Below are 15,658 nucleotides of genomic sequence, written 5' to 3'. Positions count from 1 at the left end.
ATGGGTCACGATCCCAGGGGCAGCCTTACCTTGTCTAGGTAGATGATGAGTGTGTTCTTGCTGGCTGTGACCTGGTTCAGCTCATACTTAGAGATGTATCTGTCAACGCCGTTGCTCAGCTGGGGAAAGGCAGTGCTGTGAAAAACTACTCCGGGGCCCCCTTTCCTCCCTCTAGTTGTTTCCAAACCCCAAGATCAGTCCCACCAATTTCAGCCCCTAAAGCCAAGACCTTCCTACCAATTCCAGGTCAGCAATGTCAGGAGAGAAACCGGTCATCATGGACACATCCAGGATGGACATAGTGGCGTCCTGTTTGCCCAGGTACCTGGTGGCATGAGAAAGGAGGTGCACGTTATGGTGAGGTGGGCCTTGGGGGGCTGGTGGGGGCTGAGGCTTCTGGTGTCCACACAGCAGCATTTAGGGATGCCAGATTTTAGGAAACAGTCCCCTAAGGGGGGATAAAGGTAATAGTCAAGGGAATGAATAGCCCGGGCCCTGGGTTACATTTCAGCTCTGTGTGACATCGGATGAGCACTTAACCTCTTTGTGCCTCTGTTCTTCTCGAAGATGAAGAGAAGACTTCCTCTGCATGATTCTGTGACCTGGTCTCCTTCAGTGGAACTTTATTTTTTAAAGATTTATGCATACAGAACTGGGGCACAAGCCAGAGGTGCAGGGGGGTGAGAGGATTCACCAGAGACAAAGTAGGGAGCAAAACAGATAGACTGACCAAAATATACTGCTGAGGGGAGCACTGGGAGGGTCAGAGAGGTCTGTTGCGCCATGTGGGTCACCACCCTGGCTGGGGATTGAACTCGTGCTGCAGTGGCTGCGATCACTTCATAGTGCTGCGCTTTAACCCACTGCACCACCAGGGAGGGCCTCAGTGCAACTTTCAAAGAAAAAGCAGGCCATGGAAATGTTGGCTCTGCTGATCTGGCAGACTTTCGGAGGCAAGTTGATTGACACACGTGAGAAAAAGGGTTGTGACAGAAAGATGACGATATCTCAGTGGATGTGACACTGGCAAAAAACTTCACAGGTGAGAAATTCTGTCTTATGACATTGACAGAATTCAATGCTGCGTGTGGACCCAAGCTTAGGTGTGGCAAGCCACTGTGTCATGGACAAGATGCTTGCTGTAGATTATGAATTATACAGAGGGAAAAGGAGGCATTATCCAAGCGACAGTGCTTCAGCAAAAGTTTTACGAAGGAAAAAAAAATCAACATTAATCTCAATGTTCTAATGTTTTAAATTACAGCGCAGTAAACTACTGTACTCCTCATCTCTCTGTACCTTTGTAACTTTGATAATATGTGAGTTTTTGATGTGCTACAAAAAATTTAAAGGCCAGGGCACAACTTTCTTGAAGAAGTTTGCTAGAGCCAGAGAAATGACCAAATGAACCCAAGGGGCCCATCTCTTACCTGGCACAGATTTCAAGGAACATGGTGCCCTTGGCTTCCTGAGGCGCCTTGACTAGAAACACAGAAGACAGCGATGAAGAGGAGGCATGGGACCCCAGTCAGGAGGCAGGCAGCTAACAGAATGGGGGAGACTTGGCGGGGTCATCATTCCTTTTACCTGTGTCAGAAGCTGGTCGTATGTTGACCCTGAGGTCAAAATTCTTGCAGATGGCTTTGTCCTTTTTGATCTTGGCATGGTACGTTGTCACCACCTGGCGAGGGGAGGGGAGGAGGCATCAGGAAGTCAGCTCGCTAGACTTGGGAACAGGAGAATCCCGGGGGGCAGAAGAGCCCAGAGGACGCAGCAGGCCAGGCTGCTGTTTCTCACCGACAAGGTGCCTTGTCCTTTCCCTGTAGCTATTAGTGTGAAGTTCTCATTTTCCTTGGTCTAGAGGGAAGGAGGAAGAAAAGACAGGGAGCTGTGAACCACCTGGCTGCCATGGTTACCTGCCCTCCCTCGCGCCTCCCGACAAGCCCTGGCTGTAGGGAGGGGACAGGGAGGCGGGTCTGGCTGGACAGCTGCACCTCCTCTGATCGCAGGAGGCTGGCGGATTCCCAGAGGAGGCGGTGCTGGACTGCGCTGCTGCGGCTGGGCAGGTGGATGGACACGTCCATGTTCAGGTCCTCATGGTTAGGAACATCCTTCTGGTATTGGGCCAAGGCTTGGAAAACCATGAAGGTGGCCTAGAACCCACAAGAGAGGGTGAGCTGGAGACCGAGCAAATGGTTAGAACCCATCGGGACACTGATACTCTGGCCTAGAACCACCCGAGAGGGAGGATAAGACTGAGGGCTGTAGATACCGAGGTCGTGTTGTAGAGTTGTCTGAGCGAGAGAGACTCAAACCAGGGCTCGGTGACCAAGAACCCACTGGAGAGCAGAAGGGTAAAACTGGCAGTCTAACAACCTAGACATGCAGGGCATGTTTTGGAATTCTCCTAGGAACAAAGGTTCAGACCAGAACTTGGAGACATTATGAGCATGTCTAGAATCTACCAAAAGGGCAGGCACAGAACTGAAGGTCTAGTAATCCTGAGTATGGTCCAGACCCATCCAGAGAAGAAAATCTTAGGACAAGGCTTGGAGCACTGAGAATGTGTTTAGAAACCCATGTATGAAAAAAGAATAGAGTTGGATCCTGAGAACACTTAGCATACAATCTAGAACCCAAAAGTGGTACCAAGGATGTGACTGAGAACACTCCAGAAAGGGGGGGGGAACTGTAGCCTATGATCTCTGGAGCTTGAAGTTACTGAAAACTATGGTCTACATCCCACCAAGGGGAGAGAAGAGTTTGGAGCATGCTCTGGAATAACTGAGAATCTGGTCTGGAACTCACAGGTGGAACAGGATAGCACGGGGAGCCTGGTGGAATGAGAACATGAACCCATGAGGGGGAAAGAGACTCACACCTGAACTTGGACCGTGAGAATATGGTCTAGAGGCCATGAGGGAAGAGAAGCCTCAGAACACAGGTTGGGGCTTCCAGAATGTCGTCTAGAATCCGTCAGTGGGTTTGTAGCAACAATAAAAAAAACCTTATTTTTCAACTCCATTTCAATCACTCTGGCTCATGGGAAGAACTGCCTCTCTTGGGCTCAGCGTCTTCTCTGGGGGTCGCTGGGAGGTCAGAGGAGGTAGGATGCAGGAGCTTGGGGGGCGGGGGCCACTTGCCTGCGTGGAGCCATAGCCACCTCCGTAGTATCTCTGCTCATTGAGCCAGCGCACGACGGGAGGCACGTAGTCGAAGTCTCTGAGCTGCAGCAAGGCCAAGAGCGCATATGACGTAGCTTCCACACTGTAGAGCTTCTGGCCGGGTTCCTCCCAGTGGTTCTTGTCTGAAGAGAGAAACCCCCACCCATGGTGCTCACGGCTCCGTCCAGCTTGAAGACTCCAGAGAAAACTCAGATAAGGACTCATGCTAGACTTCTCAGGGCTGGTGTGTCTTGGTACCCAACCCCCTCAGTCTGCTGGCTCCCGCCTCACTCTCTTCCCCCGTCAGCCTTCACTCCATCTGAATTCTGAACACAGACTCACTGACCAATGGGAGATTCCCTGTCCTTTTTCACTTGTCCTTACTGCTGAGCCTTTGTATATTCTGTTCCCTTTATTTGGAACATCCTTTCTCCACCTACTCTGATTCACTCTTAGCAAACCCCACCATGCAGCTTCAATGACACCCTAAGACTGAGTGAGGTCCCCCTTTACCTCTCAGAGCGTCCTGTGCCTGTCTTGCCCTATCATTATGATGCACTGCAACAATCTATTAACTCGGTTCTTTTTTCCTTATAGTGTGACACTATAGGGGCAGGGGCTGTATTCACTGTGATAATCCAAGCGCCTAAGAAAGCATTTATGGAAGAGACTCTCGCCAAGAACCATAAGAACCATCCCCTTCTTTTCCTGGACACACACATGGACCATAGCTCCAGCTGCCCTTGCAGGTATGGATGACCAATGGAATGTGCATGTTAATGAGGGGAGCCTTCCATGCCTGGCACACCTCCCTTGCACAATCTTTCTGTTTTCCTCTCTACTCAATGGGGTGAATTCTGAAGCCCCAGGGGGGCAGAGCAACAGAAAGATGGAGGCTTAGAGTCCTGCATCACTGTGTGGAGGAGAGCTGTCCACTGCTACCAAACTTCTGCTGTGTTAAACCACTTGGTATATGTTACAGCTATTCCTTGAGATATGTTCAACAGCAAACACAAACAGTATCCACTGTAATTACGAGAACCGATCACTAAGTACTCACTACATGCTAGATTCCCTATGGCATCATCTTATCTAATCCTAATTACCATTGAGATAATATTATTGACAGAAAATGCTTCTGGCAATAATCACATCAGTGTGAGAACTCTGTTCCAGATGCTCTTCCACCTGCATCGCTCATGTCATCTCCACATCCACTCTATGACATAGGTATCATTTTAAGGTGAGGAAAATAAGGTCCAGAGAGATAAAGTGATTTGTACAAGGCCACACAGTGAGACTGTGGCAGAGTGGGCTTTAGCTTAGGTCTGGGGATGCCAGAGTCCATTTCCCTCAACTGCTGTGTCACAGTGAGTGCTCCACACACACTTGGTGAATGAATCGGGCAGTGGACTTTCTTGTGTGACTTCCAGTGAGGACTTTTCACACTTTAGGGCCATCCAGCCCAGCTTGGAGCTGTCTATCCCAGAGCAGCTTAGAACCAGGCATCCCAGCTCAGGATGTCCACCCTCAACCCCCAGTCATGCATCCCCTTCACCCCACCTGCGGCCCCTCACCTGTAGCAGTGTCCAGAAATTTTCTGAGGAAGGGGTCCTCCAGTTTGCCCAGTTGGGCCAGGGCATAGCCAGCAATGGCCACAGTATATGGTCTCTGCAGGTTCATGTAGTTGTCTACAAGGAATTCTCCTGCTTTGTCAATGCTGTCTGGTAGGCTCTATGAGAAAGGGATGAAGCAGTCCTGTCAGGTGGGCATTACTGGCATGGACAAGTGGTAAGGCTCACATATACGCCACTCCCGGGCAGTCGGGCTGTTCTGTGCCTGGGATCTGTCTATCTTGAATCTATTTGTGAGGGCTTCCCAGACATTTCACCTACTGTGAGCTGCTTTGCTGCTTTGCACGGGGTAGTCTAAGTACCCAGGGGTGTGCTGATAAATGTCTAACAACCAGCTCTTCTGTGGGCTGGTGGTGACTTACAGGAGTCAACACGCCCTTCGTGGCCAATTTAAAGCTATCAGTGTGACTTCTCTGAACGTGGGGTGGGGAAGAGAGACCCCAATCATGACCTGGTATCCTCCAAGTTCAGAACATCTGTGGCAACACCCCTTATTCACACATCATCACCATAGCCTACACTTACAATGTACATCATATACGAACTCATTTAATGTCATAAAATCCTGTATGATTTTCTATTATCATTCTTAATGCATGCATGTGATGAGGGGCAGAGGAAGGCATGATTTTAGTGTCTGCTGATTCCCATGGTGTAAATACGCTCATGCTGACTTCAACCTACCAATGTGGCATCGGTGAATGTACAGGTGGGAAAAGATGGGCGGCAATACAGCATTATCCAGCATTTCCACACACACACAACACATAAATCAACTCAAGAGCATAAGCGATAATATTAGACAATGCTTATGAAGAGATGAGTTTTAAATATTTACTCCTTTTGCCCTTAATGCTTAACACTTAGAGTTTAATCTCTTTAACTCTATGTTTATAGACTTTAATTTTTAATGATGTGTTTAACAATCCACTTGCAAAATTCCTGGAAATTTAACAACTGTTTTTCACAAGCTGGTTCCAACCCACTCCTGATCTGAACTCCAGCAGTCTGGTCCACAGCTTCTGTTACATAGTTATAAGGTTGCTGTAACAGCAGCAAATCCTTTACACTGCCCAGCTTTCTCCATCTGCCCTTGACTTTTTTTTTTTTTTAAAGATTTTATTTATTTGTGCATACAGAACTGGGGTACAGGCCAGAGGCTCAGGGGCGGTCAGAGGCTTCACCAGAGACAGAGTGGGCAACAGAACAGGCAGATGGTCAAAGTACACTGCTGAGGGGAGCAGCGGGCGGGTCAGGAGAGGTCTGCCACACCATGTGGTCACCTCCGGGGCTGGCGGGAATTGAACTCATGCGGAAGCAGCTTTAGATTCTCAGTGCTGTGCTTTAACCCGCTGAGCCACCAGGGAGGGCCTGCCCTTGACTTTTGTAGACACTTTCTCCTTCCTATTTACACCACCACAGTGGACACAGCTATATTTACTCACTACTTCCCGGCCTCAGCTGATGGGTCCAGGAGGGAATCACTTGACCCAGGCTGAGCTCATCAGAATCCTTCCCTGGAAGGAAGCTTCTCTGGAAGCTCTGGCCTTGGTTTGGCAATTTCCTGAAGGAAGGCAGCCATGTTCTGCCAGGTGAACGGGATGGCAGGGATTTGTTGGGCACGAGAGAAAGGAGACAGGAGAGAGGAACAAAGTCCCGGCAGAGTCCTTGAGACCACTTTTCATCTACGCAATGACAAATTCTCGGATCCTTAAAATAAATCCCGTTTTTGCATGACCTAGGTCACATGTGTGTTACGTCTAGGCCAGTTCAGAGAACCTTTCCCGATACAAAGGGTATTATAGCCGGTTCATAGGCACACACACTGAGGCCCGGGGAGGGCAAGTGTCTGAGAGTCAGGATTTGAAGCCAGACCTGTTTGACCCCGGAGCCCTAACGCTGTCTCTTTTCTACCTTAATTTCTCTCAACTTGGCAAGATTTGGACCAGAAAAGCCCTGGGCATGAAAACAAAGAGCCTTGCTTGTGTTTTTATATCACTGATTCCCTGTCTACTAGCTAGCTCAGGTGGGACCTGGGGTTTCCCTCTGGAGCACTCAAGGTCAACAACCCATTATCAAAACTCCAGAGATGCTGGAGTGATCACAGACTCTCAGACCCGTTTTCCTAAGCTTCTCTGCTGCAAAACCAAAACCAGAGGAAAAGGGGATAATGATGAGTGAATATTTTTAATCATTTTCTTCCTGTGATCATGAACCCCTTTGAAAAGCTCCTGAAATATCCCCCAAACTAAGTCTAAGTCTAAGCAAACAGTCTTGGCTTTTTAAAAGCTCTGTGCCTGCATTTTCTCTCTTGAAGCATCTGGGATACAAACACACTGATGATGCACGAACAAAATGGAAAGGAGCAGCAGGTGCGAAGGTATGAAACTGGCTAAAACTCTCAAGACGGTAAAGCTGGTGAGAAGACCCAATCGATAATCTCTCTCTGTCTCAGTTTTCTCTTTGAGAATCTGGGTACAAGAGTGAACACCCTCTTGGGCTGTGCAAGGATTATAGGACTTAAGCTTGGAAGCTCTTAGAGGAACGTCTGAGCTAATTACCCAACCAGAGTTATCATGAACCCTGCGGCCACCGCAGCTGGGAAGACTGGAAACTGGGCAGATGCAACACCCACCCTCTGGATGAACGTGTCCTGGAGAGAGGAGGGGGAGAGAGGAGAGGAGACACTCACATTGACCTGTCCCTCGCAAATATCTCTAGCCTCCAGCAGCGCGATGAGCACGAAGGCGGTGAGGGCCGATTCTTTCTCCTTGTCATTCCGGAAGCCACCCTAGGGCGGGGAGCAGGAAGCAAGGCAGGGTCGCCAGTGTGTTCCTACAGCCCACCAAGCCATCTGTGGGTGTGGGCCAGGGCAGGCTGGTCTCTTCCCGGTGCCTCCCTCGGGGGACAAACGCCTCAGCATTCATTCATTTTGCAATGTTGCTGGTGCTGTGGACCTGATAAACGCAAATCCGCCCCCCCCCCTCCCCCCCCCCCCGCCAGCTTGCATGGAGCTTTACACAGCAGGAGAAAGACATGAAGCACCCAGCCCACAGCAGATACACAGTGAGCAACACAAACTGAAGAGAGTTGTGCAAGAGCACACAGCAGTGAGGATGGACAGTGGGCGTGAGCCCTGGCTGGCGAGGGCAGGAGAGAGTGCCCAAGGATGACGGATGCAGTGACTATCGGAGGAGTGCATCAAGGGTTGGCACACCAGGCAGCGGCAACAGGAGATGCAAAGGTCCTTGGTGAAGAGAGCCAGGCTCCTCGCAGCCAGAGGGGAGGTGGAGGCAGGGGAGGCCGTGTGGCCGAAGCCCGAGAGGCCAGCCTACAACCGCGATTCCCAGAATGAGCACACATGGACCCCTCTCTCCCAGCCCGGCCTCTTACAATCATTTCTTGATGTATCACAGGTGCGTCCTCCTGGAAGATTCCATCTGGCTTCTGCTTCTCGAGGATCAGCCATTTGACAGCCTCACAGAGGACCTGGGAGTCGATGGCGATGAGGTTGGTGGCCAGAGAGAAGACCTTGACTACGTAGGCTGTCAGCCTGGTGGGGGGGGGGTGCGGGGTGTCAGGCAGCTGGCCCTGGGACCCAGGAAACCAGAGGAAAGGGGCAGGCAGGTTTCCCCTCCTAGGGCCAGGGTGCCCTCGGGCTCTGGGCCCAGGGCTCCAGTCACACAGGATGAGTGAGGCCCTCTCAGGCCACCCCAGATTATCATGTGGGCCCTGCTCACTTTGAGGCCAAGGTGAGGAAGCTGACTGTGGCGACTCACCAGGTGCTGGACGGTCGGCCCAGGAAGGCCGCATAGGCCCAGTTAGGTTGCTTGAAGGCCAGCTGCTGTGTGTACCCTGTGTAGAAGCTGAAGTCACTATGAGGGGGCAGGGGTGGCGGGGTGTGCTGAGTGCAGGGTCAGGGTGCACAGGAAGGAGGGGTTCAGGGAGGGGATGTGGAGTCTGCAAGGGTGGGTTCAGAGAGGAAAGGGGGCCCGAGGCAGGGTGGGGAGGGGTCTGCCTCAAGGAAGGAGAGACTGGGGGCTCCCAGCCATTCTGGTCTCAGAGGAGGGGCAGGACCTGGAGAGGGGGAGGGGACCCAGGGTGGACAGAGCTCTGAGAGGGGCCACAGAGGGGCAGGTAGAGGGGGTGCCTGGGGGTGCCTGGGGCGCACCCTTCCTGATGAGATCCAGGCTCTCCTGCCGCTTCTGCAGGCCGAACTTATCCCACTGGTCCGTGCTGTCCAGGTAGTGAACGGCGATGACCGTGGGCGTCATGCCGATCATGTTCTGCTCCCCACAGCCAGAGGGGGTCACGATGAGGTGCTTCAGCCGTTCGCCATCTATGGCTTCCTCTGCCATCAGGGCAACTGGGGTCCCTGCAGCCCAGCAGGAAGACAGCTCAACAAGGGACCATCACCCGTGGTGCGTGGGGCCAGGAGCTCGGCCCCCCGCCCCACCCCCCCAGCTCCAACCGGCCAGAGAAGGTGTCAAGCACAGCTGGGACTGGGTGTGACAGAATGCAGGGGTGCCTTGGGGAGGATGGTGGGAGGGGGTGTGATTCAACTGCCACCACAGGGTGGTCTTCTTACACCAGTGGCAAAAACAATCCCAGCGGCAAGGCTCACGTCCCGCGAACGCCATTTGCCAGGGTCTGTCCTAAGTAATGCATCCCAGCAGCTCGGGGGACCCTCCCAACACCCCCTCACAGAGACATTATTACTCACTCCCTCCTCAGAGGCAGAGGCCAAGCTCTCTCCCCCAAGCTGCAGAAGTCACAGGTTGCCAGGGGGCTTTCCCCTTCTTGTCCCTTCCCGCCATCCCAGGCAGTTCCAGAATTTCTGCTTCTGACTGAACCGCCTTTATCAGTAAAAGCTATTTGCCAAACTAAACGCAGCAGTTTCTCTTTAGCTACTGCGGATGCGCCTTAACCCGCAGAGGGTGCCTGGAAATGCAGGTAACATGGTCGTTGCTGTTTCCCCCTGCACATTCATGCCTTGGCTGAAATTAAATTTCTAAAGTTAGGAGCAAGAATGAATAACGATAAGGCAGTTATCACAATATAGAATCTAACAAAAGTTGAGTGGAAGTGGTCTTTTTCTGCCTCTAACACCTCTAACTGTACTTTTCCAGTGCAGTTGACCACGAGTAACTGAGACCGTGGAAGAGGGGGGATGATGACTGCACTGACTGGAACCTTCTATGAAGCAGACCAGGGAGGGACTCTTCTAGCTGAAGTGGAGGAGAGAGGCACAGTGATGAGACACTTTGGGAATCAGATGGAACTGGGTTCCCTTCTCTGGGTTGGGACTCCAGACTCCTGGCCCCGTGGAGGTCAAGGTCAAGTTCAGCTCACCTTGCAGCAGGATCCTGGTCTCCAGCTCTGTGTCCGGCACCTGGTCGCTGATGTCTGCAGCAGGGACCTCTATTCGCTGCACGCCGTCTGCGCACCAATGGGAGACACCCATGGCGCCAGCTGCCCCCACCCACATCACCACCCAGGCCCCATCCCCCTCCTGTGCAAACTCACTCTGGCCCTCCACTTCAGGATTCAGTGTGCGGACGATCACGGTTTTGTTGACTCTGATTCCTTCCGGCTGGGCAGCGCAGGGTGTGGGCAGGGCAGCGAGTAAAAGGACAGACAGACACAGAGGCACTGGTCAGGGGCACTTTTGTTTGGGGGTTTTTGTGAGACAGGCATGCTGGCATCCGCCTGTCCCAGCCGTGTGATGGGGCCAGGTGCTTGGCCTCCCAGGGCCTCAGCTTCCTCCTTGCAGGTAGTGACAAGATTATAACTTGGCAAAATTAAACTTTGCAAAATGCTTAGAAGCATTCTTTACTTGGGTGACTCTTGGAACATAACACTCAGTGGGGTGCGCATTGCCATTATCAACCCATATTAAAGATGGGGAAACTGGGGTACAGGTTGCTGAAGTAAGTTGCTCAAGGTCACACAGCTGGGAAATCAGTACTGGAGTTTAAGCCTGGCAGTCGCTGGGTCCAAACCAAAAGCAAAAATGCGTGCCCCTTAATATATTAATGGGAAATTTTATTCTATAGCATTAGATTACTTGAAAAAATATGAATTTGAATTTGTTAAAGCTAGGAAAGAAAAGGTGCAATAAATTCTGGTTTGGATAGAAACAGAACATTTCAAAAAATAATGCTGTTAGTTTTTATACCTTTGTTGTTCAGGGTTTCAATATTTTTTTTCAACTACTTTGACATTTTGGGAGAAATTAACCATAAAACCATTTCAACCATCAACAAAATACATACAGATGAGTATATGGGGGCACTCAGTCCTCCTTTTGCTTCAAGCTCTTTGAAAGTAATTTAGTCAAGATCATTGGGAGGGAAAATGATCCCTGGTGGCACCAGGGGTTCAGTCTCAGCACTATGAAGCGGTCACCAGCCACTGCAGCACGAGTTTGATCCCCGGCCAGGGAGAGACCCACAGGGCGCAGCAGACCTCTCCTGGCTCCCCACGACTCCCTTCAACATAGCACCTGTTCTGCTCCCCACTCTGGTGAATCCTCTCACCCCATGTACCTCTGGCCCACACCCCAGCTCTTATATGCATACATAAATAAAATAAATCTTTAAAGAAAAGCCAATACAGTGAAAGTCAGGAACAGACAGAAGACACATCCCTACCACCAAATGGCAAAGCATATCCCAAAGGGGTACAGGCTAACAGTGTGTGTTTTTCCAAGATCTTTAATGCCAGAAAACCCTCCTATACTGAAATGCATTACAAAGAATGTTTGATATTAAAATATGTTTTAATGGAGAAATATATCAGGGACCTTTATTGCTGACCTTCTGCTGCCCTGTAAGATCCCGTGCCTGAGGACAGAGCCTCACGTGCCTCCCCCTAATCCCAGCCCTGCTTCTGAATGTCTAGGACCCCTACATTTCCTAAGATGGACACTATGCTTGGTGCCCCAGAGCCTGGGACCCTGACTGGCTTGACCTCACGGGAGGAGTCCCCAGACACTCACCACGACCTTCAGGGTCTTCTTGATACCGTCGCTGATGAATCGGCCGTAGACGGCGGCCTTGACCTCCACCTCCTGGTGCCCGATCACCAGGGGCACGATGACGTAAGGCACAGGCCTCGAGGACTTGGGTGGGATTTCTATGGTCTGCTGGTGGCGCTTCTTGGCAGTGGCCAGGCTGCAGAAGGCTGGGTTGTAGAGCAGCTCCACTCTCACCTGCCAGGGAGAGAGAATCAAGTCAGAGGTGTGTGCCACAGACCCCCGTTTCCCTCCTAAGCCCCCACGGCTGCCCCAGAGACCCACCTTGAGGGTATCCAGCTCTCGGTAGTTGTAAAGGATGGCTCGGATTTCCACCTGCTCGTTGCGTACCACGGAGTAGGGCAGACGAAGATCAATGAAGAAATCTTGCATCACCTTGACCTCATAGGGATCAGCCACACAAATCCCTGCCCGGTGGAAACAGTACAGAGGTCAGCGAGAGGGGGTGGGCAAGGGAGTCAGATTCCGGGTTTAGGTTCAAGTTCTGGCCCTTCCCAGCATCTCGGTGCTTACTCAATCATAGCACGCGGCCGCTTTACAGAAGCGCACAGATGAAACACCATGAGTGATGACCACACACAGACGCGGGTGGCAGCTCGCCATGACTGAGTGCTTCTGGTTTCTTTATAACTTTACTTGTCAACACGTGCAGAAGGGAAGAAGGCGAGCCCAGCTCAAGGGGCCCTCTCTGAGGGGTAGCCCAAACCCCACACGCCCCCTGGACATTTGAAATGTGGCTAGCTCAAGTGATAACTGAATTTCTACTTTAATTTCACTTTGATTTAGATGAAAAAACTGATGACCATTGTGAACACAGCTGGTCCTTGAACAAGGCAGGGCTTAGGGGCACCGAATTCCTTGCATTTGAAAATTTCCATGTAACTTTTAGACTCCCCTAAAATTTTACTACTAATAGCCAGCTGTTGACTGGCAAACTTACCACTAACATAAATAGCCAATTAACATATATTGCATGCTATAGCTTGTCATCTACCTACTTTGCAATGTTTTAGCATTTTTCAACTCCTTTAATGCTCTGGAAAAAGTTGACCTTGAACAGGTACATAAAACACGCATTATGGGGTGGGGGCGTTCCTTTTTCCTCTTGCTTCAGACCCCAACAAGGTTCCAAATGGCCTTAGTCTCCATTTGCAGTTTAGATATTTTGTTCACTATGGACTTGTTTTGCATTTACTTTGATTTTTAAAATGCTGAGACGGAAAAAGGCACAAAATGATGTAAAAATAATCTATTATAATATTTTAAGAAATGCTGAATGGAAAAGTCAGAATTTTTGGCACCTGTTTCTCCCTTGCATCAAAGTCGGGGCTGCAGCTCCTGGCTGCTCGGGGCCCCACCAGCCAGGCCAGGGCCTTTCTCCCTCCCAGCTGTTAGCAGCAGGTGTGTGTGGGGGAACACGTGCACTTTTTGGGTGATGTTGCACAACCTGACAATCGATGTTTCAGCCATGCATTTCATCTGGCTTCCTCTTTTATCTTTTCTTAGTGGTTTTACTCTCTGTCAGGTTGACATCATTCCTTAAACGTTCTTGTTGCAAATTATGGTGTGATACTACAATGTCACAATGTCATTATACATTTGTGCAAACACCTAGAATACAGGTGTGACATTGGGGAGTGAACCCTAATGTCAACTGTGAACTTGCAGTGAGCATGACATGTCCATGACCTTGATTTAATGAACGTTCCTCTGGTTCAGGATGTTGATAGTGGGTGAGCCAGTGTGGGGGCGGATATAGGGTTTAGGAAGTCTCGGTACATTCCACTCAATATTGCTGAGTTGTACTAAAGCTGCTCTAAAAAACCTATTCTACAAAAAGTACCGCGCCACCCACAGCCTTGACTCTGATGACCCCAGAAACCAGGAGGCAAGGAATAAGCCAGCATTAGACACAAGATCTGTCTGTTCTGATGGGATGAGAAAATGCTGGGGGGGGTCCCCACCTCCTCCTCTCACCTTTCTTGTCGGACAGACTCACAGCTAGAATCTCCCAGGTGGTGATGGAGTCTTTCAAGAACACATTCATGGTCTTTGTGGAGATTCTGGATAGGGGGAGGGGGCTGTTAGGAGTAGCCACCTAATAGGGCAGAGGGGGAGAGCTTGCAGGAGGAGCCCTGGGGAGGGCTAGAGTGGGCACAGGTAAGTAGCCCCAATCTTGATTTTTCTAGGTTGGGTTGTGATTCCAGAAGAGGGGATATTGGAGGTACATGCAAATGGTTCAGAGCTGGTCTGGGGGTGGGTTGAAGTAGGGGAGGGTCTCCAGCCTTACCCATTTTTCGCTGGTTCTTTGAATTCTTCTATGGTCCACAGCCAGCTCTCGGGGAACTGACTCCGGGTAACGATGTCTTCTTCCGGCATAATATCCTCATCCGTGTTGCCTGGGAAAGAGGAAAGCAGTCTGGGTTTAGACAGAGCTGTTCCCCACTACAATCTCGGGGATTCGCAGCAGTGAACACACAGGGCTGGGTGATGACTTCCAGGGCCCAGGCATGTTTGCTGTGGAGGGTTTTCTCCTTCGTAAAAATACATTAAAATCCTCTCTGACAACTGTGTTGGTTAGAAGTGAACATCATCCAGGTTGGGTAATACTTACCCCCACCCCTTTTTTCAGAGAAATGAAAGCATCTAAAAGCATCAAGACCCACAGACACCACACCTGTAGCACCTGCTGGCCGTGTAAAGGTAAAAGCAATCAGGCGAGTGGGGAGATTTCCCTGGCCAGAGGGAGCCTGCTGACACCCTCACTACACAAACGTGGTTTATTTCTAAACCCACGCATGGCCATAGGAGTCCACACTTGTTTTAGAGGCATAGTGAACTTTGGTTTTGGGGAGCATTTCCCTTGACTTAAATTTTGTCTGATCCAAGAGATAAGAGAAGTTAAAAAGTAACTCCAAAGGAATGAAGAGACACTTCACATTGGGGACTTCCGGTCATCGCACCCTTCATCAAGTGATCAAGGTTCAGCCACCCATAACGGGACAGATCAGTGCCAGATGGCTCCTGCAATGAGGCACCGAGGACACAGCCTCTCTCTGACGGTTCTGTCAAGAAGGCAGGGCCCGGGGTTGCTTGTGGAGAAACAGCTGACTCCCTACATGAGGACAGACCCACATGGTATCTGACCTGAACCCTTCACACACAGCACGGGCATGAAAGCCTGGACAGACAGGAGAGCGAAGAGGCTGGGTTGAAAGAGAATAAATGCAGCGGCGGGGGGTTCTGAACTGTCCTATAAAGGACAAACAAAGCAAAACAAGCAAAAACAGCCCTGCAAAACTTGGAGGGGGTCGGGGAGCCTGAGCATCTGATGACAGCAGAGTCCACGGATGTCTCAGTCTGATGGTCCTGCCGTGGTTCTGTAGCAGAGTATCGTTGCTTCTAGAAAGTGAGCACTTAGCCGAGCACGGGGCACACTGGGACATCAAACAGTTCTGGAGCAAAAGGCCCTTCTATTTGTATTTCTACTTTCCTCTAAGTTCGAGACTGCTTCCAGGAAAATCCAAGATGGGTGTTCGCTTTGCCTGGCGCGTGCCGCTGCGCACTTCCCAGCGGCTTAGTTTCTCGGCAAAGGGCTTCTCTTTCAGGACATTTCACTGCGTGGTGGGTGGGACAAGTAGTCCCATGGCTACTAACTAGTGTGCCCAGTGTCATCCTCCAGAACGTTCCATCAGGCTAGGGATGTCCTGGCCCTGGCAAGCACACTCTTGGGATGGGAGTGGGCTGGGCTGGGACCCAGACTGGACACGGCTTTGCCCTCGGGCGAGGGCCCGGCTCCCCGCCGCCCGCCAAGCCCGGGCCCT

At 50.9% G+C, this 15,658-nt stretch overlaps 1 protein-coding gene across 1 annotated transcript in view; it reads right to left on the bottom strand.

Annotated features, from left to right (window-relative positions):
* C3 (complement component 3) overlaps nucleotides 1–15,658 on the bottom strand; it is a 27,020-nt gene that overhangs the window by 3,521 nt on the left and 7,841 nt on the right. Inside the window, exons 18-35 of the mRNA XM_004689292.2 lie at nucleotides 14,125–14,233; nucleotides 13,812–13,897; nucleotides 12,099–12,241; nucleotides 11,799–12,011; nucleotides 10,325–10,391; nucleotides 10,151–10,237; nucleotides 8,970–9,173; nucleotides 8,578–8,653; nucleotides 8,192–8,351; nucleotides 7,491–7,589; nucleotides 4,742–4,898; nucleotides 3,144–3,307; nucleotides 1,995–2,153; nucleotides 1,798–1,857; nucleotides 1,588–1,681; nucleotides 1,431–1,482; nucleotides 238–325; nucleotides 30–119 (exon numbers count right to left, since the gene is read on the bottom strand). Coding sequence (XP_004689349.1) covers nucleotides 30–119; nucleotides 238–325; nucleotides 1,431–1,482; nucleotides 1,588–1,681; nucleotides 1,798–1,857; nucleotides 1,995–2,153; nucleotides 3,144–3,307; nucleotides 4,742–4,898; nucleotides 7,491–7,589; nucleotides 8,192–8,351; nucleotides 8,578–8,653; nucleotides 8,970–9,173; nucleotides 10,151–10,237; nucleotides 10,325–10,391; nucleotides 11,799–12,011; nucleotides 12,099–12,241; nucleotides 13,812–13,897; nucleotides 14,125–14,233 — 2,108 coding nt within the window. The remainder of the gene's footprint in view (nucleotides 1–29; nucleotides 120–237; nucleotides 326–1,430; nucleotides 1,483–1,587; nucleotides 1,682–1,797; nucleotides 1,858–1,994; nucleotides 2,154–3,143; nucleotides 3,308–4,741; nucleotides 4,899–7,490; nucleotides 7,590–8,191; nucleotides 8,352–8,577; nucleotides 8,654–8,969; nucleotides 9,174–10,150; nucleotides 10,238–10,324; nucleotides 10,392–11,798; nucleotides 12,012–12,098; nucleotides 12,242–13,811; nucleotides 13,898–14,124; nucleotides 14,234–15,658) is intronic.

The sequence above is a fragment of the Condylura cristata genome, unplaced genomic scaffold (assembly GCF_000260355.1).
Source record: "Condylura cristata isolate star-nosed mole 26May11 unplaced genomic scaffold, ConCri1.0 scaffold00025, whole genome shotgun sequence".
Lineage (NCBI taxonomy): Eukaryota > Metazoa > Chordata > Mammalia > Eulipotyphla > Talpidae > Condylura > Condylura cristata.
Note: the sequence above shows the minus strand (reverse complement) of the source record. Positions and strands in the feature narration are given on the sequence as shown.